Source organism: Littorina saxatilis, linkage group LG1 (genome assembly GCF_037325665.1).
Source record: "Littorina saxatilis isolate snail1 linkage group LG1, US_GU_Lsax_2.0, whole genome shotgun sequence".
NCBI lineage: Eukaryota > Metazoa > Mollusca > Gastropoda > Littorinimorpha > Littorinidae > Littorina > Littorina saxatilis.
In genome coordinates this window covers 56,129,684-56,153,547 of record NC_090245.1, presented here as the reverse complement: position 1 = coordinate 56,153,547, position 23,864 = coordinate 56,129,684, and the positions used below count along the sequence as shown (strand labels likewise).

The following is a 23,864-nucleotide window of genomic DNA, read 5'->3' as shown; positions in this document are numbered from 1 at the left end:
TCCATGTATCCCACAACTTCACAATCACATACACTATTTCTTAGCTCTGGAGATTTTTGTCTTCATTTCGTTAGAATGTAATAATTTGAACCGAGTCAAGATGTACAAAGTTGATTTTGGTACAGTGTATGTTGCTGAGACCATGTTGGTGGTGTCTTTGCGTCTTGCCCAGATGCTGAAGATGATGGCATGACGTGGGAGGGTAAAGAGGGTCGCATGCTTGTGTACGAGCTGCTGTGTAAACACCTGACAGAAGTTCACACAGCTGTCTCTGACTCTCGGCCCAGCACTGCGTCTTGGTCCGATGTCTGCAGTCAGGATGGGGGCAGGTGTGTGGTACCAAGTGTTAATTTCAACGACTGTATTAGTTACAGTGGAACCTCCCTTATAGGACCCCCGTATTTAAGACTTCTTCCTTTTTAAGACCCTCCTTTCTCAGATGTTGTGTTCATAGCCTCTGTAAATTGACCTCCATTTTAAGACCCTCCTTTCTCAGATGTTGTGTTCATAGCCTCTGTAAATTGACCTCCATTTTAAGACCCTCCTTTCTCAGATGTTGTGTTCATAGCCTCTGTAAATTTACCTCCATTTTAAGACTCCCTCACCTGTAAGACCTGATTTTCTTAGTTTTTTGTTGAAGATCTTAAAAAGAGGCGTTCCACTGTAATTGAATTTAAATAGTGGGCTGGATTGGTATAGGTTGATCTGATTATTTGGGCTAAAGTGGAGAGAGAGAGAGGGAGGATCTGTGTTATTATTTGTTCTTGAAGTCACTTGGCCTTGTTGTTTGTGGATGGGTCGGGGGAAACATGATGAGGAGGGATTGTACGGTTGACTTTCATTTCAGTTGCCTGATGAAGTTGCATTTGCATCCAAAACCAAAAGCACTTAATAGGTTTCATATGTAAAAGAAAAATGTAAGGAGTCAACATTCTACCAGAGTTTCAAAGTGGTTTTATATGGGGACAAAAATGAATATGTCGGTGTCGTTTAGATGTTAATATTTCTTCCTCGGGGAATCATACTTTTGTATTTGTTTCTTTTTCTGTTTTTATTATGAGGCCACATGTATTTGAGGCCACTTATTTATTTGTTTCTTTTTTTGTTTTTTATAGCGAGGTTACATGTACTGTATTTGTTTCTTTTTCTGTTTTTCTAGTGAGGCCAGGGAAAGTGTGGAGGAGGTGTATGTAGGCATCGCCAGGTACCTTGCCCGTCAGTCTCCCCTGACACAGCTGTATCTCCTGGACGATGCTTCCCGCTTAGCCCAAGATGCAGGCTTTCAGGTAAATGTTGTTTTTCCTTTTCTGTACAAAAGTCACTGCCAAACATACCAAACAACCATCAAGGGTGAGTTTGTGTATTGCTTGAGTGGGAGAATGCTTGGAGCTGGGCCCAAATCCTGCAAACAATGATCATACAGGCATATATATACACACACACGCACACTGCACACACATGCACGCACACTCTCACTCACACACACACACACACACACACACACACACACACACACACACACACACACACACACCCACACACACACACACACACACACACACAGCACACACACACACACACACACACACACACACACACACACATACACACACACACATATATGCACACAGGTTGAGAGAGAGGGAGAAAACAACAGCACCGTGATACTTTACACTTTCAGGTTTTAGAGAGGGAACAAATGCAAGACTTTCAACGCTGGCTGTTGCTGCATCATACTTGCTCATCCAACAGGTAAATATCCTTTTGCTAATGACAGGTAGCATTAAGGGATTAAATGCAATTGACGACTGCATTGTACTCCAGTGATAATGTGCTCATTTCATGATATTGCGGACACTGTATATAGGGCCTTTTTATTATAAAAAGATTATTCACTGTAGCGCCAGCGCTGTTTCTCCACTGATGATTCCAACTGAGCTATGTATAGCAAGCTTGCCTCACCTTCAAGAAATACAACTCTTCCACAGCCTACAAAAACTTTGACGGAGTAATTTCCGGAATGTGTCTATTGTTGCTAGCCGGATGGGATAAGATGTTTTTGGTGTGTGGCAGGAGCTGCAATGACATCCCCGATAGTGACCAGCTGACAGTGGCCAGTGGTCAAGAGCTGCTGATGACCGTCTTGCACCAGACTGCAGTATGCTTGGCACACAGACAGTGGGAGCTACGCAGGATTGCACAGCAGGTCAATATTTGTGTGTGTGTCCTGTGGGCACCTGTGTGTGTGTGTCCTGTGGGCACCTGTGTGTGTGTGTCCTGTGGGCGCCTGTGTGTGTGTGCATGCATGCAAACATACACGCGCTATCCTCAGACACAATGGAAAGTCAAACTTTTGAATGACAGGCTACCTGCTGATGATTTCGGTGTTGGGCTACATGACTGAGGAATCTATAGTCCTTTGCCTATGTTCCAGGTTTTACCGTGCCTGTGTGAAGTGATGTGCCTGTATGACGTGAGGCTTGTGATGTCAGTGTGGGGCTACATGACTGAGGAATCTATAGTCCTGTGCCTATGTTCCAGGTTTTACCGTGCCTGTGTGAAGTGATGTGCCTGTATGACGTGAGGCTTGTGATGTCGGTGTGGGGCTACATGACTGAGGAATCCAACCTGCAGTCTTTCGTGGGACTGTCGGCTCTGCACCATAGCTTGGCGCTGTGTGCACGTCTGGTGGCCACTGCTGACCTCACAGACAAGGTATAGTCAAAACCGTCTATAACATTCAACCAAGTGACAGTCAATACTGTCTATAACAATCAACCTAGGAACAGTCAAAACCGTCTATAACAATCAACCTAGGAACAGTCAATACTGTCTATAACAATCAACCTAGGAACAGTCAATACTGTCTATTACAATCAACCTAGGAACAGTCAATACTGTCTATAACAATCAACCTAGGAACAGTCAATACTGTCTATAACAATCAACCTAGGAACAGTCAATACTGTCTATAACAATCAACCTAGGAACAGTCAAAACTGTCTATAACAATCAACCTAGGAACAGTCAATACTGTCTATAACAATCAACCTAGGAACAGTCAAAACTGTCTATAACAATCAACCTAGGAACAGTCAATACTGTCTATAACAATCAACCTAGGAACAGTCAAAACTGTCTATAACAATCAACCTAGGAACAGTCAAAACTGTCTATAACAATCAACCTAGGAACAGTCAATACTGTCTATAACAATCAACCTAGGAACAGTCAATACTGTCTATAACAATCAACCTAGGAACAGTCAAAACTGTCTATAACAATCAACCTAGGAACAGTCGAAACTGTCTATTACAATCAACCTAGGAACAGTCAAAACTGTCTATAACAATCAACCTAGGAACAGTCAAAACTGTCTATTACAATCAACCTAGGAACAGTCAAAACTGTCTATAACAATCAACCTAGGAACAGTCAAAACTGTCTATAACAATCAACCTAGGAACAGTCAATACTGTCTATAACAATCAACCTAGGAACAGTCAAAACTGTCTATAACAATCAACCTAGGAACAGTCAAAACTGTCTATAACAATCAACCTAGGAACAGTCAAAACTGTCTATAACAATCAACCTAGGAACAGTCAAAACTGTCTATAACAATCAACCTAGGAACAGTCAATACTGTCTATTACAATCAACCTAGGAACAGTCAATACTGTCTATAACAATCAACCTAGGAACAGTCAAAACTGTCTATAACAATCAACCTAGGAACAGTCAAAACTGTCTATATCCAAGGGACAGGCCAAAAGTGGTCATTATAGACAGCTGGTCGCAATGGAAAGGTAAATTTAGAGAAAACAATTATTAACCATCATTGGGGATGGACGTAACTGACAGGTAGTCATTATTGAGAGGTAGATGCCAGGGCAGGTTCAGCTGCATTTATAATTCGGTTTTAGGAGTTGATTGTTTCTTTGTTGGGGGTTGTAGAAACAGCTGTGTTACTTTTGGGGGGGAAAAAACCGCCCCACTTTTTTTCTCTTCTAAACATTTGTTTCACACATTATTTTTGTTTAAAGTTACTGTGTATTGCTGTTTATCAAACTTCTCAGATTAAAGATATCTTGCACAGAAGTTACATGATTCTCTCCTGATAATAGTGTTGATTTGCTATTCTAAAGGCGAGGGTTGTTGCTCAGCAAAAAAGTACACCTGATGTGCACATTTTCAGGACTCGGCGCCAATAACAGACACCATCTACTTAGGGCTTGTGAATGGAGTGAGGAAACACGTGGGACAGTTCCTACCGGTGGTGTGCTGTCATCTTCGGAGAGAGGCCTACGACAAGATGTCTGTGGTGGCTGCCGAGACGGCTCTCCTGGCTCTCAACTTCTTTGAACTTCAGGAACAGATTGTAAGCATAGGCTAGAAAAATAACATGCACGTACTGAGACACAGCTACATGCATGCACATGCATATCATTACAGCAAGCACCTACTCTATGTAATTATTCAAGATGAGGTAACTTTTGTTGGTGAGGCAGTGGTGGTGGTTGTGACTTGCAAGAGGGACGGGTAAGCGTGCAAGAAGGTGGTGTTGAGGTTGAAGGCCATCTTGAGGATGATTATTTTATGCCTGGTGTAATAGTTATAATTGGCAAGTTTCATGCAAGTGATTTAATTGTGAAGTACAGTGGTACCTGTGATGTGGGGCCCCTCTGATGAGAGGACACCTCCCTTAAAAGGACACATTCTGGGGTCCCTTTGTCTATTATCTCTACCAAAATATACCTGTCATGATGGGCCACCTGCAATGTAGGGACACGTTTGGCTGGTCCCAAGGGTGTCCTTTCATCGCAGGTACCACTGTAGGGGTATCTGGTTGTGACGTAAAGCTGTGTGCTTAATGTATGATTTGTGTTTCCATTGCAGAAAGAAGAGTTGTGTTCAGCGGTGGTGCACCTGTGGAGAAATCTCTTCACCTTTGCACACCCAAAGAGCGCCATGGTTAGCTCCCTTTTCCCGGTGCCAGAGCACACCTTTCAGTCGCCATATGAGGGTTTTCTCAGGTGGGCCAATCCTCCATCCTTTCAAATGTTGACTTGGTTTTGGTATCTAATTAGTACACGCTTGGTCAGTTTTGCATGCTTTGGCTATTATGAAGGTTAGGTAGGCACTTTCTGATAATATGATGAACTCTGATGGAGAAATGTTGACCATTAGCAGGAAAAGGTAATAGACCTGTTCCCCAGGAAACATTATTCATGCACGTATATTGACCTGAGGATGTGTATGTACTGTTTAATTGCACATCAATACCATTTCTTACAATGGTGTAGCCCCTGTTTGCAATTTTGTGTTGCCAGGGTGCAAGTGTGCATCAGCATTGACTTTTGTGTGCAGGTATTGTTAGTATTTTTTTGCAGTTCACCTTGTCTTCAAAAGCTAACGTTGACAGTTTGTTTGCTTCAGTGCCAGATAAGCTGCTGTAGTTTTCTTACCTTCTGCCTTCTATATATAACTGCTCACTCTCTCACATGTGCAGCGTAAACAACTCATTGTATGTTTTTTTCTGATTACTTTCAGCTGCTGTCTAGTGCGCCTAGAAAATGATGCCCAGTGTGCGAAACAGGTGAGCAGCTGTAGAAGTCGTGTTTTTACAAACAAGTCTAACAGTTAACCAAAGATGTCTGTTTAACATTTGCGCTGATGGATCCAGGACGGTTGATGGTGACAAGATTGGGTCAGACTGAAGTTCTAATTCTGGTCAGTAGAAATCTAGTTAAAGTCTCTGAGGTTTTGGGTGCTTTTTGCCTCTGTTTTGTGTGTCTGTCACAAATCTGACAAAGAAAATGTACACAGTGACTTTCACGAAGTACATGACTTGCTAGCTAAGGGAAAGGGTTAGCAACTGAATGGTTAATGCAGACACTTTTTCTGTTGCCATGCTAGTCACAGGAATGGGTAAGATTTTGAACGTTTTTGTAACTGGCTGAAGCTTTTCTCTCTGTCTAAATGTTTTCCACTGGAGAAGCTTGTTGGCTTTTCAGTTTTCTTTCAACTTTGGATTGAAAGGTGCTGTTTGTGTATGTCTCATTGCAAAAGCGGTTTTCATTGTCGGTCTGTCTATCTGGTTCAGTGTCTGTGTAAAACTGCTTGCTTAAATTGTCAATAATTGTCTGTTGTGTTGCCTTGATGTGGTGCGCATATTGTTTTGTATCATTTATTTATTGTATAGCGTTTGCAATGTAAAGTTTTCTGTGCGCAACCTCATGTGTTTTATGTTCATGATATTTCACAACACAGACAGTTTGTTGCTTGCGTGTACATGTTCAGACCTGTCAACCCCTTCCAAGGCCAACCTGTACTAATATGATTAAAAACTGTAATCAGGGCAACAATCCCTTACACACTCCCAAAAAATGAACACACGCAAACCTGAGTTCACACGCAAGACTCGCAATTCACTCGCACGACATAAAAAAGAAGAAAGACCAGCTGGTAAATACTCAACATTTATTTTGTATTCATAAAACACATCTGATTTAGCATTAATAAATACATACAACTACTGTAAAACGCACCCACACAACTACTACTGTCCACCAGGAAAAATCACATTCCAGTCTCACCAGATCACTTTAAGCTTAAATGTATAACAGTCACACCAACACAACTACTTTGTACTACTGTTCACCAGGACAAATCACAGTCCAGTCTCTCCAGATCACTTAAAACTTAAATGTATAACACAGTCACACTCACACAACTACTTTGTACTACTGTTCACCAGGAAAAATCACAGTCCAGTCTCACTAGATCACTTCAAGCATGACACTTGTAGGTAGCAGTAGCTGACTTTGTCGTGGAACGTACTTTGGTGTCGTGCGATAATCGGACAAGGGAAAGGAGTACAGTTTGTGCGAGCCACACAACCCTAACCCTAACCCTTACCCTAATCCTTACCCTAATCCTAACCCTAACCCGAACCCGAACCCTAAGTCCAAGATTGGCGCATGCGCATTGACCGCAATGAGAAGGATTGTTCAGGCAGAGTTTTCAGTTCGTGACACCGGCTTTCTTTCTCCTTTTCGCTGGCCTCTCCAGTTGTAGCACAAAAAGTGACGCGAATCGTTGTCTGTCGCTGAAGTAAGTTGTGAAAACAAAGACCAAATCTCGCGACACGGAAGTAACGGATTGGGCCACAGCGCCCTCTATGATACCTTCTGCGCATGCGCACAAGCTCATTTATAGTCTTTTTCTGTTAGTTGTTGTCATCTGCTAAACAGAAACAAATCTGATTGATCGGTTTCGAATCTTTGTTCGGGTTTTGAATTTTCCCGTACAATTCCCGTACAATTTGGTTTACCCGTACAGTTAGGCGTTGAACGCCATACACACCAAAATTTGAGTAAATCCCGTACAAAATACGGGAAAACCGTACAGGTTGACATGTCTGCATGTTTTTTCCTTTGCATTAAGAGGTTCAAGCAATTGTTTTTGTGTCTTTTTCTTGGAAGTTGAGTTGGGGTGAGGTGGTATTGTCTTCCTTGTCATCCATCCATTGCTGCACTATACTCTTAATCCAGGATTTGTTACTTTCTGTATTTTTGTGTCGAGCATACGCTCACTTACATTTAAACATGATGGTCTCAATAGTGAAACATTCATTCATATAATTTATATGGGTTGATGTGGGCATGTCTGAAGCCTGAATACAGTTTTATGGATGTGTATGCTCCTAGCACAGATTTATTAGTTTAAAAGTCCAACAAGTTACCACAGGATTGATTGATCAGAAAATTTTCTTGAGGAGGTTTCTGCCTCATGCCTCCATGCTGTCAGATGGAGAACATTTAGTTGTGGACTTCAATCAAATGAACACCATATTAATGGTAGTTATTGGTACTGAAACACTTCCCATGGTTTATTTCAGGATGTTTTGGTTTGTTACTAAAGGAAGAGCTTGAGTGAGCAGGACGAACATGCTAATGCTGTAGCTTTAATGTGTGATACAGAGAAGAATTTGATACATTGTACAGCCAATAGAGAATCGTTTGATTCTGATGAGGAATTGGAGTCACGTTCACTTGCACGTTTCACATGCTGTGTATTATGTGGAAGCAGAGAGGGGTGGTAGAGCCAGAAGCTATATATGTACAGTTTCTCCTTGTTCTATGTCACTCAGAGCAGTAGGATGATGGCAGAGAAGAATCTGAAATAACTGGTGAAGTACAGTGGCAGTGTTGTTGCCAACCTAAGAAGACAATAGGTCATTTGGACCTCCCTAAAAAAAACAAACAATAGGTCCAAATGTCCTGGCTTTAAAAAAACAATAGGTCCAAATTGTACCACCATACCTTTGATACATGCAATGCAAAATAACTTACAGTCCAGAGTTAAATCTATCTTTTTACGTAAAAATGACAATAAAGCCATTGAATAATGATAACACTTTATTATCTGATTCCTGGCCTACCCTTTCCAATACAGTGCCCGGTGTGCGAATGTAGGGATCCTGCCCGATCTTTGCATTACCATGCCGTAGTATTATATTGATGAACTTTCCGCTGTTTGCGCCGTTTTCGGTAAATAGGTACACCGGCTGGATCGGGTATTTCCGTAAACGCAGCCTCGAGTGTCGATGACGACAAACACGGACTCGGCACTGAGTGCATTTACACTCGTAGCGAACATGAGCATTTCGATCGGGATTTGTTTTCCGACTTTGCAACTCCCATTCCATTCATTGCAGACCTTGTCCGCCTTGTACGAATATGTATCGGTCAGTTGACCACCAAAACGTAAAAACTATCGGTCCATCGACCGGACAAGGCTAGGTCCAATGCGTCAAATCAGAAAGGAATGCGTCAGAGACCGAAGACCGAGGCCTGGCAACAACACTGCAGTGGAATCCCCCTTTTGGGACCCCTACTAGCCAACAAGAAAAAAGGAGACACCCCCCCCCCCCCCCATGTTAAGATTTCCCCCTTTTAAGACCATATGCTTGTTCAGATCTTCTGTTCATAACCTCTGCATATTAACCTCCATTTTTAAACTCCTTCCTTTTTGACTCACATGCGAAGCAAAAGTGAGTCTATGTACTCACCCGAGTCGTCCGTCCGGAAAACTTTAACGTTGAATATTTCTTGGACACTATTCAGTCTATCAGTACCAAATTTGGCAAGATGGTGTATGATGACAAGGCCCCAAAAAACATACATAGCATCTTGACCTTGCTTCAAGGTCAAGGTCGCAGGGGCCATAAATGTTGTCTAAAAAACAGCTATTTTTCCCATTTTCTCTGAAGTTTTTGAGATTGAATACCTCACCTATATATGATATATAGGGCAAAGTAAGCCCCATCTTTTGATACCAGTTTGGTTTACCTTGCTTCAAGGTCAAGGTCACAGGAGCTCTTCAAAGTTGGATTGTATACATATTTTGAAGTGACCTTGACCCTGAACTATGGAAGATAACTGTTTCAAACTTAAAAATTATGTGGGGCACATGTTATGCTTTCATCATGAGACACATTTGGTCACATATGAAATGTGACCAAAATAAGGTAGTGAACCACTAAAAGTGACCATATCTCATGGTAGAAAGAGCCAATAAGCACCATTGTACTTCCTATGTCTTGAATTAACAGCTTTGTGTTGCATGACCTTGGATGACCTTGACCTTGGGTCAAGGTCACATGTATTTTGGTAGGAAAAATGTGTAAAGCAGTTCTTAGTGTATGATGTCATTGCTAGGTTTAGTTATTTGACCTTGACCCTGAAGGTCAAGGTCATGTAAAGGTCAAGGTCAAGCATGTGAGTCGTATGGGCTTTGCCCTTCTTGTTAAGAACTAATTTTCTCAGACTTTTGGAGGTCTCAGAAGGGAGGTTCCACTGTATGAATCATGGTCAGTTTAACTGGATGTGTACGCTGTCCTATCAGGTGGAGAAACACCTGATGCTGGCTGTACACAAGCACTTGCCGCACTTCCTACCGCAACTGAACAGCTCTGACGCTGCCGTCTGTCTGCCCCTCCTGGCCCACAACATCGGGCTCTTTATCGACGACTCGGATGTCTGCAAGTCTCTCATCAACAGGTAAGGTTTTTTTTATCAGAGTACTTTGATTTTTTTTCAATGTACGTGGTCCTCAATAAGTCTTCACAGACGAAAACTTTGACGAATGTGTCCTGTCCTTGTCTTGTTGAGTAAAGATCTCATTTGTTTTTGGCTCACGTAAGTGTAGCCTATGCGATGATAAACTTTGTCTGTCTGTGCGTGCGTGCGTGCGTGCGTGCGTGCGTGCGTGTGTGTGTGTGTGTGTGATAGAAACTTTAACATTTCCGAGTCTATGGATTACGTCAGTCTCGGTCAAAAGTGTTTGACGTGTGTGATAGAAACTATTTGAAGACGTCACATTATGACGTAAGAGGGTTAGACGTCACGCAAAGGAATTACTGAACGTCTCGGTCATTGTTATTGTGAGCGGGCCGAGACTACTTGGCAGATCCAGGGTCTCGCTTTCTTGCACAGTTTCACCTATGCTTACTGTGTGTGTGTGTGTGTGTGTGTGTGTGTGTGTGCGTGTGCGTGTGTGTGTGTGTGTGTGTATGTGTGACGGAGTGATTGAGTTGGTGTTACTGTTTGTCGATTTCTTACGTGAGCCTTGAAGGCTTCGCCTCTTGTTTAACATTGTTTGTCTCATCAACAGTCTTTTTTTTTTTTTTTTAGAGTTCTTTGAGTCAGAGTTAGGAAGTGAAGAGTTGTTGTCAGTCAGTACAGCGGTACCTGCGATGTGTGTATGGAGATTGGTCATTCCTGTTGTGCCTTCATGTATCTTTGGTTGTTCCACATATTCAAGAAGATGCCTTTGCTTCTGATTTTGTCGTAGAAGCCCTGCTGGCAAGTAGAAGAGAAACTGAAACATGGCATGCGTTGATCTCTCACTTACTATGGTGATGCTCTCTAACAGTAAAGTTGCAAAGTTGCACTTTGCTGCTTTTTTACATACGCAATTAAAGTTAACTGTTGCAGTGCTACATTAAATGCAAAACAAATTATGTTGGTGCCTACTTCTGTGTATTGATGTCTTGGCTAAAATTGTAACCTTGTTAATGTATATCTTATGAACTTGTAGACTTGTTTCTGACTGTATTGTGAACAGTTTCAGCACCTTGTGTCAGTACACAAAAGGCACATTCTCTAAGATGGCCAGTGACACAAGCACACAGCTCATCCCTGACTCCCAACCTCTCAAGTGTGCGTACTTCACTGTGCGGGAACTCACGGCTGTCATTGCTCTCAAAGTGAGTAATTGTCTGTGTGGTTTTTTTTCTTTCCATTTTTACCTTTCCACGTGTCCCCTTGGAACCAATGTACGGAACAAATTGAGACCTTTCACCACTTCCGATATTTAAGACTTACTGGTTTGCTTTCTGCAATGTTGAGGAAAACATTTGGAGACAGCATTTGATCTAGCATTTGCTGTATTTTTCCAAATATGTTCCAGTCAAAGAAATTGATGTAGAGTTATTACAACAGTTGCTGAACTGCCGCCAAATTAAATCTGTTGGACGAGAAGCTGCTTTTTGGGGAGAAACTTTCATTTGCTTCACACATAGCCTCGATCTCACATCACTTACAGGGACGTCATCTGGCATTGACAGTCGGCGAAATGCAAAAAGTTAATTTAAATCCCCAAAAAATGTTGCCATCGGTTAAGCAGAATTGCAAACTTCTTCATGGCTGTGAGGGACGTGACACCAAGGACGGCCTAAAACTACGCAAAATTTGCTGACACTTTTAAGGACATTTCCGCAGATTTTCCAAATAAAAATAAATGGTAGCAACACTCCTGACTGATGAGTGGTGTGGATGACTTTGCAGGGCCTGGACTTGGCATTGCTGCAGAAGGTGCTGAACTGCTACCTGGTGGTGTGCAACTTTCTGAAGCCTCAGGCGCACGTTCCTCTCTTGCTGCAGGCAGTGGCCTCGAGACTCAATGAGGTAGGTACCAGTAAAAAAGTAAATTTTAAGGGGCTTATTGTCCGTCAGGTCTTAATTGCCTATTATTGGACATGAATTGGTTTATACGATTCGAGTTTTACGCCCTCACGGCTTTTTGATGTTTGCGTGTTTAGGTGGTATCAGCCATCTGTACTTATGGTAGAATGACCAAGATCTTTAACGTGCCATTGTGGTGACACGGGGGTGGGAGATGGATACCGTCTCTGGGTCTGCACATAAAGTTGACCCGTGTCCGTCCCGGCCCGGATTCGAACCAGCGACCTCTCGATCACAAGTCCAGTGCTCTACCACCTGAGCTACCCGGGCCCCCTGTAGGTACCAGTACTGTGGAACCTCCCTTTAACTCATTGTCTCCCAGGTACGGATATATCCATACCCACTCGTATGGCTCTATCTGACCAGGTACGGATATATCCGCTCAGTCGCTTCCTGCAATGTTCATCTAACGCCTGCATTCCAGCATGTTGATACACAGTTTCTACACAGTTACTACAATTCTGAGTGACCTGCTGCAGCACAGCTGGTCTCGGCTAAAGAAAAAACGTGGTCAACATAGGTGGGGTAGAAAGTGTTAAGACCTCCACAAAGCAGGCTTCAAAAAAGGAGGGGGGAGGGCCCTAAAATGGAGGTGAATTCACAGACATTATGAACAAGCAGGTGTCATGAAAAGGAGGAGGTGTGCATACAGCATTCTCTTGTTCAAATTCTCTACCAAACCCTTAGGTAAATGGATCAGTGGCTATGTAGTTTGATTTGAAAAGAAGAAAGCATTTCAAACTGATTGACTAGGTTTTTGTTTACACATTGCCAAGCACCTACAGTGTTCTGCATGCCATAACACCATTGTTAGACTAGATAGGGGAACACAACTGACTGTTTTGGATACACATTTGATTGTTTTTTCCAATGACATGCAAAAATTGTTGCATTTGAACTTTTCTGATTTTTTGTTGATTTTAACGGGAACCTTGCTTTTGCGAATTTGATTTTGGGGGGTGTCTGTGTTGTAGGTTCCACTGTATGGACACTACTAGATGTCAAATCAATATGTTTGTTGAATACGATAGAGGAATGTATGGCCTTTGCAGTCATATAACTGGTTTTATAATAAATGGCCTCATCACAAAGATCTGCACATAAACGTATCTGCCCAGTTTTTTTTTATGACGGGTAGTATACAAACAGATGAAATGACACCTTACATAACATCTGGTGTTTCAGGTCTCTGGGTTCCATGCTGACTCGTCTGACAGAGGCGCGGTGGACGTGGGGCTGTGCTGCCATCGACCTGACTTACCTCCTGGCTTTGGTCAGAACACTCCTCCACAGGATGCAGACTTCTTTGACCTCTCAGGAGTGTCAGGTGGGCTTTTTGTAGATTCACTGATACAGCTTTAATGTTTTGCCTTGATTGTCAACTGCTGTTTGTTTTTGAATGCTATATTGAGGTCCCTTTGTTTACAGATCTTCAAGAAAATTTAAAAAGGATGCATGCAGTTGTCACATAATATTCAGATTTTTATCATGGCCCGGTAGCTCAGTTGGTACAGCACTAGACTTGCGATGCGTGGGTCACGGGTTCGAATCCAGGCCAGGGCCGGACACGGGTCAACTTTATGTGCAGACTCAGAGACGGTATCCATGTTCCTCCCCTGTGTCGCCACTGCAGCACGTAAAAGACCTCGGTCATTCTGCCATAAGTGCAGGTGGCTGATTACACTCAAACACGCACATACCTGGGTAGCGCGACTCAGTTGCTGCTAGCTTTCCCACTGGGAGGAAGCAACCCGAATTTCTCAGTGATGGGACAATAGAATAATGAAAATGAAAATTAAAAATTAAAACGTATTCCTCTCTCAGAAGAGAACGCCAGTGACACCAGCCTGAACTGCAGCGGCAGCAGCCTGGGCCTACAGATGTACGCTCGCAGAGGCCGGCGTCGAACGCTCAGCACCACAGAAGACACTCTCTCCATTCGCGAGGTGGCCGCCAATCTCAGCCCAAGGGGTGTGGAGGGGGAGGAGAAGGGGCAGGAGGAGCCGGAGGAGGAGCAGGAGAGTGACTGGGACAGCTGGAGTGAGGAAGAACATGACCAGGAACACTCAGTCTTACAGACCCACTTCCAGGATTTCTTTCGCCGCCTCACTGACTTCTATGGAGCAGGTTAGCACCCTTGAAATCTTTGGCAATATTGTGATCAGTAGTTCATTACCTTTTGCAAATTCTTGTCATCAAGTATTATTGTAAAGTGGCACAGACTTGTCATCCTTTCAAATGATAGAACACTTCCTTTTTTCACTTTGGTATTTGACAAATTTAAAAGTCAGATTTGTGAGCTCGTTTGAGGAGAAAAAGTCACACTAGTGTATTCTGGTAAGAGGGATTTTGTTTCAAAATTGTTAGGTTACATTTACAGTACATGTTCTGTGTGAGTTGTTTGTTGTGTGTGTGTGTGTGTGTGTGTGTGTGTGTGTGTGTGTGTGTGTGTGTGTGTGTGTGTGCATGCGTTAGTGCATGTGTGTGTGTTTATGTGTAGTCTGTGCTTCCATGCGGGTTAAGTACAGAAATCTTGTTTTGTTTTGTTTCAGACGGCAGGAAGATGTTACAGGATGAACTGGAGAAATTTGGAAAAGGAGAACAACGCCTACTGGAGGATTTGATAATGACATAAAGTTGGATGACATGTTCTGGTACTGTCATTCTTCACATTACTTTTTGTGGGCTTTTGGTGCAAGAATTTGCATCTGGTTTTTTGTTTTTTGTTTTAAACTGAATCAAATATTTCAATGTTGCCTGTGATAATAAAATGCTGTTTCCTTGTAATTGATGGTGCCTGTGCTTATTTTTTGGTACATGCCTTTATTGCATAATTCTCATTCAGGACTTAATTGAAAAAGAATTTACATGCACATTTTTGTGCTTTTTGCAGAACTAATAAATTATTTACCTCTTTTAAGTGTACAGTTGGATTTCAAATAATGTTGTATGTGTATTTATGTTAGTAGAGATAGCAACCCCTCACTTTTGATGGTGTCTGTCCTTATAAAGCTGAAAATTATATGAAATGTGAATTACTTGATTGCAGGGATAGAACAATTGTGGAGCATAATTGCATTGTTTATGGATGACTGTTTCTTTTTCCAAATGTGTGAAACGAAGGCGCAAGAAAGTTAAATCTTCTGAGCATTTGTATGACATTATCCAGAATTTTTTGTTACACTTTGTATGGACAGTAATATACACATCTGTCTAGTTTGTTCTGGTTCAGGCAAAGAGCATACACCGCAAAGCTATCAGTTTTGAAGACCATGACCATTATCTTTGTTTCTCTCTCCCATTTTCCATGACAGCAAGGACTAAACTAGCTGCTAGACCAAATGTATGCTCATGAGATATTGTTAATTGTTGTTATTTATTTGAATAAAATTGTTTGGGAAAAAAAAAAAAAAAAAATGTATGCTCATACAGTGCATCACATACACACATGACACAGGGGATCTCGCTCATGTGTTGGATACACTGGCTGTAAAGTAGTTGCTGCCACGGTTGAGCATGTATAGAGGTACCTGTGATGAAAGGACACCATTAAGACCAGCAAAAAGTGTCTTTACATTACAGGTGGCCTGTGATGAGAGGGAGTCTTTGGTTAATGACAAACGACTCTAATAACAAACAAGTCGCGTGAAGCGATATAAAAACATTTAGTCAAGATCAACACTACAAACCAATCATCGCCGAGACTACATTCAGATAGTGTTGGCTAACCATACCGAAGACCAGGACGGGTCACGCTCGCCGCCGCGAACCACACGTCCGTAGTACTCACTGAACCTATTTTCTTTCATTCTGAGCACATTTTTAGAGTAAACATGACATATCTATATATTTTTGAATTTAGGAGAAGACAAGGAATACAATGCAATCAATTTTAAATCTGTTTGCAAAAAATCGATTTTTATGACAACTTTAATGAGCAAACTCATTAATTAATTTTTAAGCCTCCAAGCTGAAATGCAGCACCAAAGTCCGGGCTTCGTCCAAGATTACTTGACCAAAATTTCAACCGATTTGGTTGAAAAATGAGAGCGTGACAGTGCTGCCTCACCTTTCACAAAAAGCCGGACATGACGTCATCAAAGACATTTATCCAAAAAATGAAAAAAAAACTTCTGGGGATATTATACTCAGGAACTCTCATGGGAAGTTTCATGAAGATCGGTCCAGTAGTTTTCTCGGAATGACTTTATACATACACACACACACACATACACCTCGATTCCCCCTCTATGTTAAAACATTTAGTCGAAACTTGACTAAATGTAAAAAACAAGACTTCTGTTCTTGACCATGTAATCCAAAGTGACACCTCTGACGTCATAAGTGAATTTTTTTGGGAGAAGTAAGACATGTGTCACTTCTACCAGGAACTGACAAAGAATGTCAAAATATGGGTCTGTTGCTGTGACCTTGTTATATCAGCAGAAGAAAATGTATGGTAAAGTCACCGCCAGGCTGTGCATGTATCGGTATCAGATGTCATTAATAAACAAGAGGCGAAGCCATCAAGGCTCACGTAAGAAATCGACAAACAGTAACACAAACTCAATCACTCCGTCACACATACACACACACACACACACACACACACACACACACACACACACACACACACACAGAAAGAGCATAGGTGAAACTGTGCAAGAAAGCGAGACACTAGATCTAGACCTGTCTGTCTGCATGTAGCCTACACGACTGCCAACTAGTCTCGGCGCGCTCAAAATAATAATGACCGAGACTTTCAGTACTTCCTTCGCGTGACGTCTAACCCTCTTACTTCATAATGTGACGTCAATGTAATGTGACGTCTTCAAATGTTAGAGTTTCTACCACAGACATACACACACACGCACGCACAAACACACACACACACACACGCACAAACGCACAGACAGACAAAGTTATGATCGCATAGGCTACACTTACGTGAGCCAAATAGGTGGAGGGACAACAGAAGGTGTCCTCTATTTGGAGACTTCCTCTGTTCGGAGAGGCCTTCCGTTACAGGGACCGCTGTATGATGATACACTTTTCATTTTAATCATCTTACATGACAGGGACCGCTGTATGATGATTAGCTTTTCATTTTGATCGTCTTGCATGACAGGGACCACTGTATGATGATTAGTTTTTAATTTTAATCATCTTGCATGACAGGGACCAGTCTGTATGATGATTAGTTTTTAATTCTAATCATCTTGCATGACAGGGACCACTGTATGATAAGCTTTTAATTTTAATCATCTTGCATGACAGGGACTACTATATGCTGATAAGCTTTAACTTTTAATCATTGGTTATTGGGAGATGACCTAGTTGGCGGAACAAAAAAACTAGAATCATTAAATATTAAATTTTCTTCTGAAGGCAGCGGGTTTATTGAATCTCTGTTGTGGTGGCTTCACGGCGTGCGTCAGATAAAACATTCCGTCCCTTCTTAGGCATATCAATTTTTATGCTTTGATTATCTGAACACAGCCATTTGAAACCATATCCTATCCTTGATGTTCTTTCACATTTGTCTTTGTTGAATGATATAGGCATAGAAAAATACTGCTTTTCAGCTATGATGAATATACATTTTTCACATTGCACTTTTGTGGTTTACTATTTTATGTGTGTTGACTCTCCTTTAAAAAAAATGTTTAATGTTTTTCTTTTCCTTCAAAGTAATCGGACATCAATATAACAAGTGAAAGAGTTGATTATGTTTTATTTTGATTTTGTAAATGTCATTTATTATTCAGCAGTCTCATTTCAAATAAACCGGGCAAGTGGAAAACTAAACATGTTTAAATCTCATTCTCTCTCACTCTGTCTTGCTGATTGTGTGTGTGTGTGTAAGGGGGGGGGGCATGTTCATGAAAAAGAGGGAGAGAGCAGGCTACCAACTCGATTTTATTTTGACAAGATTAAATGCCTAAGACCATGCCTTTCCTTCCACACCTTATGGAAATGGCATTCTTCTTCTCTTCTTCTTGTTCGCTATGGAAATGGCATTTATAACATACAAACAAAAGTAATGCACACAAACATGACAGCAATGAGCATTATGAGAGAGAGTAGCATTGAGGAATGGGAAGAAAGTATGGTTAAATCATCAGAAGATTTATTTGTATATTTCAATCTAATGTAAGACCTGGGATTAATATTAACCGTAGGTTTTATTGTAGTTCAGAGCAGTACATTAGATATTTCCTTTGTACGGGGCTGGGCCGCTATTGCGCGGGTCCGCTATTGCGCGGGGCCGCTATTGCGCGAATCTAACCCTAACCCTAACCCTAACCCTAACCCTAAAGATTCGCGCAATAGCGGCCCCGCGCAATAGCGGCCCCGCGCAATAGCGGGCCGACCCCCTTTGTACAAATGATTTGCACACACACACACACACACACACACATGCACACACACACACAGCTAATTGAAATGTATGCAGTGATTTCCAAACAGCAGCTGACAGTGTCAATAATTCTTCTGCAAGCCTTACATACAGACAGACAACTCATGGACCACTTTCAAATCAGAGGCAGCATGAGTTACTTGGTTGTTAAAGAAGTTGCAAGCAGTTTGATGTGTCACTGATAAAGAAATAATTTTTCTCAGAAACTTTGCTTAAGGAATGCTCGGTGATACAATTTCTTCTGCTGCTGTTTTTTGTGCTGCAACTCCCATGGGCCATGCGCACTCTGTTTATGTTTTGTTGTTGTTATTGTTTTTATATTTAGTCAAGTTTTGACTAAATATTTTAACATCGAGGGGGAATCGAAACGAGGGTCGTGGTGTATGTGCGTGTGTGCGTGTGTGCGTGTGTGTGTGTGTGTGTGTAGAGCGATTCAGACTAAACTACTGGACCGATCTTTATGAAATTTGACATGAGAGTTCCTGGGTATGAAATCCCCATACGTTTTTTTCATTTTTTTGATAAATGTCTTTGATGACGTCATATCCGGCTTTTCGTGAAAGTTGAGGCGGCACTGTCACGCCCTCATTTTTCAACCAAATTGGTTGAAATTTTGGTCAAGTAATCTTCGACGAAGCCCGGACTTCGGTATTGCATTTCAGCTTGGTGGCTTAAAAATTATTTAATGACTTTGGTCATTAAAAATCTGAAAATTGTAAAAAAAAATAAAAATTTATAAAACGATCCAAATTTACGTTTATCTTATTCTCCATCATTTGCTGATTCCAAAAACATATAAATATGTTATATTCAGATTAAAAACAAGCTCTGAAAATTAAATATATAAAAATTATTATCAAAATTAAATTGTCCAAATCAATTTAAAAACACTTTTATCTTATTCCTTGTCGGTTCCTGATTCCAAAAACATATAGATATGATATGTTTGGATTAAAAACACGCTCAGAAAGTTAAAACAAAGAGAGGTACAGAAAAGCGTGCTATCCTTCTTAGCGCAACTACTACCCCGCTCTTCTTGTCAATGTCACTGCCTATGCCGTGAGCGGTGGACTACGAGTATACGGTCTTGCTGCGTTGCATTGCGTTCAGTTTCATCCTGTGAGTTGGACAGCTACTTGACTAAATATTGTATTTTCGCCTTACGCGACTTGTTTGATGTTTTGTTTTGTTGTTTTTGTTTGTTTTTGTTTGTTTTGTTTTTGTTTGTTTTGTATTTGTTTGCTTTTAAAAAAGATTTGTTTTATGTTGTTGCTGCCCCCCGCGGGTTAGGGGGAGTCCCATATTGGTTGGGACGAGAAAGAATTTACCCGATGCTCCCCAGCATGTCGTAAGAGGCGACTAACGGAAAGAGGCGACTAACGGATTCTGTTTCTCCTTTTACCTTTGTTAAGTGTTTCTTGTATAGAATATAGTCAATGTTTGTAAAGATTTTAGTCAAGCAGTATGTAAGAAATGTTAAGTCCTTTGTACTGGAAACTTGCATTCTCCCAGTAAGGTAATATGTTGTACTACGTTGCAAGCTCCTGGAGCAAATTTTTGATTAGTGCTTTTGTGAACAAGAAACAATTGACAAGTGGCTCTATCCCATCTCCCCCCTTCCCTCCGTCGCGATATAACCTTAAATTGTTGAAAACGACGTTAAACACCAAATAAATAAATAAATAAAATGTCGTTCTGTTTTCAGGGTGTGTGGAGTGAGGGAAGAAGGCATAATGATTTTTTGGATTTACAAAAGTGAACAAGGCAATCAATGCCACAGAGAGAGAGAGAGAGAGGAGACTTTTTTCCCCTAATTTTTCAGATGTCTTTTCTGCAACTGATGATTTATTTCAAGGATATTATTGCTGTGTGGTGAATCTATAGATTAAAACAGGATACAGAGATATTGTCAGGTATTATAATCTTCAGCAAGTTCGCCAAATGGGCCACACAAGTTTCACAACTTTTACTTTTTATAATCTTCACCTTTTCCCACACTTTGAGAAAGTGTGGCTTTTCTTCAAAAACAAAGGCAACCTGTTTTGTTGTTGTTTTTTGTTTTTTAGCGTTTCGGAGTAGTTCCAGAGATTCCCCCAATGCCAGTATTAAACAGCATTCCCTGGTATTACAGATTGTAAAGGAGAGTATCAGGGCCGGACTAGGCGAAGAGGAGGGGGGGGGTTGCCAGTGGTGGCCCAGGGAGATGTCCCCCCTGGCGGCAGGGGCGGATCAGTTCATTTTATGACTGTTTTTTTTCAAAAGTATATTGTGAAGATATGGGTGTGAAGGCGCGAAGCGCCGAGCCGACGGCGCAAAGCGCCTAGCTTGTTAGGGGGGTCCGGGGGCATGTGCCCCCGGAAAATTTTGAAAAAAAGGATGCAAAATGGTGCAATCTGGTGCATTCTGAGGATGATCATTACCAGTTTCAGGCAGCAGATTTTGTCACTGATTAATACCCCAAAAATTGAAACTCAATGTAAAATAAAGAAATGCATACCTCATTCAATATTTTTATTTTTTGGCTGGGGGGGGGGGTCCGGAAACCCTAGAACCCACCCCCCCCTCCCCTCGTTGTGGGGGTCAGGGGGCGAAGCCCCCTGAAGCTGACGGGTAGGTCATATTCTGAGATAGGAAAATGGTCGCTCCTTGCATGAAACGGCATAAAATAAGCAATAATAAAAAAAAATTAAATAAGTAAGGTACATGTTTAGGCTAGGGGGGGGGGGGTTGCGCAACCCCCATAACCCCCCCGGTAGTCCGGCCCTGAGTATACATATATATATATATATATATATATATATATACTGTATGTATATTGGACAAAAACAAACATTAAAACAAATATGAAAAAATTGTTAAGTTTATGGAATTTTAATGTTGAACAAAACGAAACATTCACAAGAACTTCGACCTATCTATACCTTCAAAGTGGACATACTTTGAGAAAAGTAAAACAAAAACATTCTGTTTGCCTTTCAGCCGCCTCTGGTCATCGATACTTCAAATTTATGTGGTGAAATATGATCAATATTTCATTGCACCATTTTCTAATTTTAGACAATGAAAGCGAGATGTTTGAATTTTCTACATTTAGATCAAATTGAGACAATAGAACGAACGCCATGCGTTACAACGTTAAGAAATAGAAGATCATTACGATCAACATTTCTTTTTTAAATGGCAGCGGAGTTTTTGTCAAGCTTTTAGTAAAAAAATAGATACCAAGGAGACAGAAATAACAATACTTCAAATTTTCCAAGAGACTAGACTCCATAAGTTTATTTAGGAGAAGTTTAAATTTTAATGACGAGAAACGAAACAGCCACAACTGTTTTAGTACTGTTGTATTTATTATCAATTCAAGGTTCGCCTTGGTACGGCTTTATCCCAGACATCGACAATCGAAGCTGCAGGGTTAAACGCCTCTATAGATTGGGCAAACAGAGAAAAGACCATCATCCCGTATGTAGGCAAACAGGTTAACAGAGTAGAACACGGGTAGAGCAACAAAGTGTATTTGATCGACACAAATACCCCGCAACGATCAACACTACCTACGCGCGGTGTAAAGGGCGAGGGGAGTGAAGTGGCAAATATCAAGTGCAGAGAAAACGGCGAGTTGCGGCCAGTCAGCCAGGTGCAAGACGCGGACACTGTTTGCTTGGACACAAAGCCACAGAAAGGACCCGTCTTACACTTAGGACACTCACTTGTTTAGCCTTTCAACACCGCACAGGCAAAAGATCTTTCTGTCCCTTCAAGGCATAATCCAACTCCTGTGGTTAAGGGGGAGGCGGTGGGACTGAGGGATGGGGGGGTGGGGGGGGGGGGTGTTCGTGATGCAGCAGAAAATGGAGGTCAAGCGGCGCATACGATGTGAACGTGCAATCAGCTCGTGCAGCAGTGCCGAGTGTGATGTCATTGTGCACGCTGTCACACGACCTGAACCTGTTTCAACAACCCATTTTATAAAGAAAGAGTCCTCGGAGCACCTGTAATTCTTGTTTTTACAGGTACTTCAAGGTTCTTTGAATAAATTCAGCTCACTCCACCCCTTTGAAGGCAAGAACTGGGGTTCAAATCGGGTCTTGACGGGGTTTGTGTGTGTGTGTGTGTGTGCAGGGCCGGACTAGGCGAAGAGGAGGGGGGGGGGGGGGTTGCCAGTGGTGGCCCAGGGGGATGTCCCCCCTCGCGGCAGGGGCGGATCAGTTCATTTTATGACTGTTTTTTTCAAAAGTATATTGTGAAGATATGGGTGTGAAGGCGCGAAGCGCCGAGCCGACGGCGCGAAGCGCCTAGCTTGCTAGGGGGGTCCGGGGGCATGCCCCCCCGGAAAATTTTGAAAAAAAGGATGCCAAATGGTGCAATCTGGTGCATTCTGAGGATGATCATAACCAGTTTCAGGCAGCAGATTTTGTCACTGATTAATACCCCAAAAATTGAAACTCAATGTAAAATAAAGAAATGCATACCTCATTCAATATTTTTATTTTTTGGCTGGGGGGGGGGGTCCGGAAACCCTAAAACCCACCCCTCATTGTGGGGGTCAGGGGGCGAAGCCCCCTGAAGCTGACGGGTAGGTCATATTCTGAGATAGGAAAATGGTCGCTCCTTGCATGAAACGGCATAAAATAAGCAATAATTAAAAAAAAATTAAATAAGTAAGGTACATGTTTAGGCTGGGGGGGGGGTTGCGCAACCCCCATAACCCCCCCGGTAGTCCGGCCCTGGTGTGTGTGTGTGTGGGGGTATTATAGGGGGGGGGGTATGCAGGATGATCAATATAAGCCTTGACAGTTGTTTTTTCATGTTTCGTCAGGTCAGGCTAGACTTTCAAGTCTTGCATTAGATTACAGGACAGACCAGGCTTAATCTTCTAATCCCGGTCAATTCATGAAATTGCCCAGAAGACGGAAATAAGTTTTAAGCGATAATATTTTCATTTTAGAATATTGTTTGATATATTAGTTCAGTCTTGCAACTTTTCGTTTGGTAGCGCATTAACAAAACCTACTCCCGATTGGCCAAATTTGTTGTTGTTTTGTTTTGTTTTGCTTGACGTCAAGGAAAAGGGAAGTAATAACGAACGGTTGGTGCAAAAATTTAAGTGGGTCCCATGTCTGATTCGAGGAGAACTTTCTATCCAGCCTCCACCTCACCGGTGTGTGTGTGTGAGTGTGTATGTGTGTGTGTGTGTGTGTGCACGTGTGTGTGTGTGTGTGTGTGTGAATGCGCTTTGTGTACACGTGTGTGTGGCTACCAGTAAGTTCGTCACACGGTAGATTCGTCACCTATGACGAAGTTACCGGCAGGGGTGGGTGGGTGTTTATGCTAAAGAGCTTATGCTTTCAGATGTTTGATTTGTGGGAGAGATTCAAGATTCACATTTTTTAGAGAGAGAGAGAGAGGGG

General features: G+C 41.9%; 1 protein-coding gene across 1 annotated transcript in view; it reads left to right on the top strand.

The window, feature by feature from the left end:
* LOC138974671 (uncharacterized) overlaps positions 1–17,644 on the top strand; it is a 27,972-nt gene extending 10,328 nt beyond the window's left edge. The window contains exons 13-26 of the mRNA XM_070347393.1: positions 173–329; positions 1,160–1,286; positions 1,682–1,752; positions 2,074–2,206; positions 2,542–2,715; positions 4,199–4,381; positions 4,900–5,036; positions 5,554–5,599; positions 9,913–10,067; positions 11,134–11,275; positions 11,856–11,975; positions 13,218–13,359; positions 13,857–14,159; positions 14,585–17,644. Coding sequence (XP_070203494.1) covers positions 173–329; positions 1,160–1,286; positions 1,682–1,752; positions 2,074–2,206; positions 2,542–2,715; positions 4,199–4,381; positions 4,900–5,036; positions 5,554–5,599; positions 9,913–10,067; positions 11,134–11,275; positions 11,856–11,975; positions 13,218–13,359; positions 13,857–14,159; positions 14,585–14,667 — 1,973 coding nt within the window. The 3' untranslated portion in view covers positions 14,668–17,644. The remainder of the gene's footprint in view (positions 1–172; positions 330–1,159; positions 1,287–1,681; positions 1,753–2,073; positions 2,207–2,541; positions 2,716–4,198; positions 4,382–4,899; positions 5,037–5,553; positions 5,600–9,912; positions 10,068–11,133; positions 11,276–11,855; positions 11,976–13,217; positions 13,360–13,856; positions 14,160–14,584) is intronic.
* Positions 17,645–23,864: the final 6,220 nt, after the last annotated feature.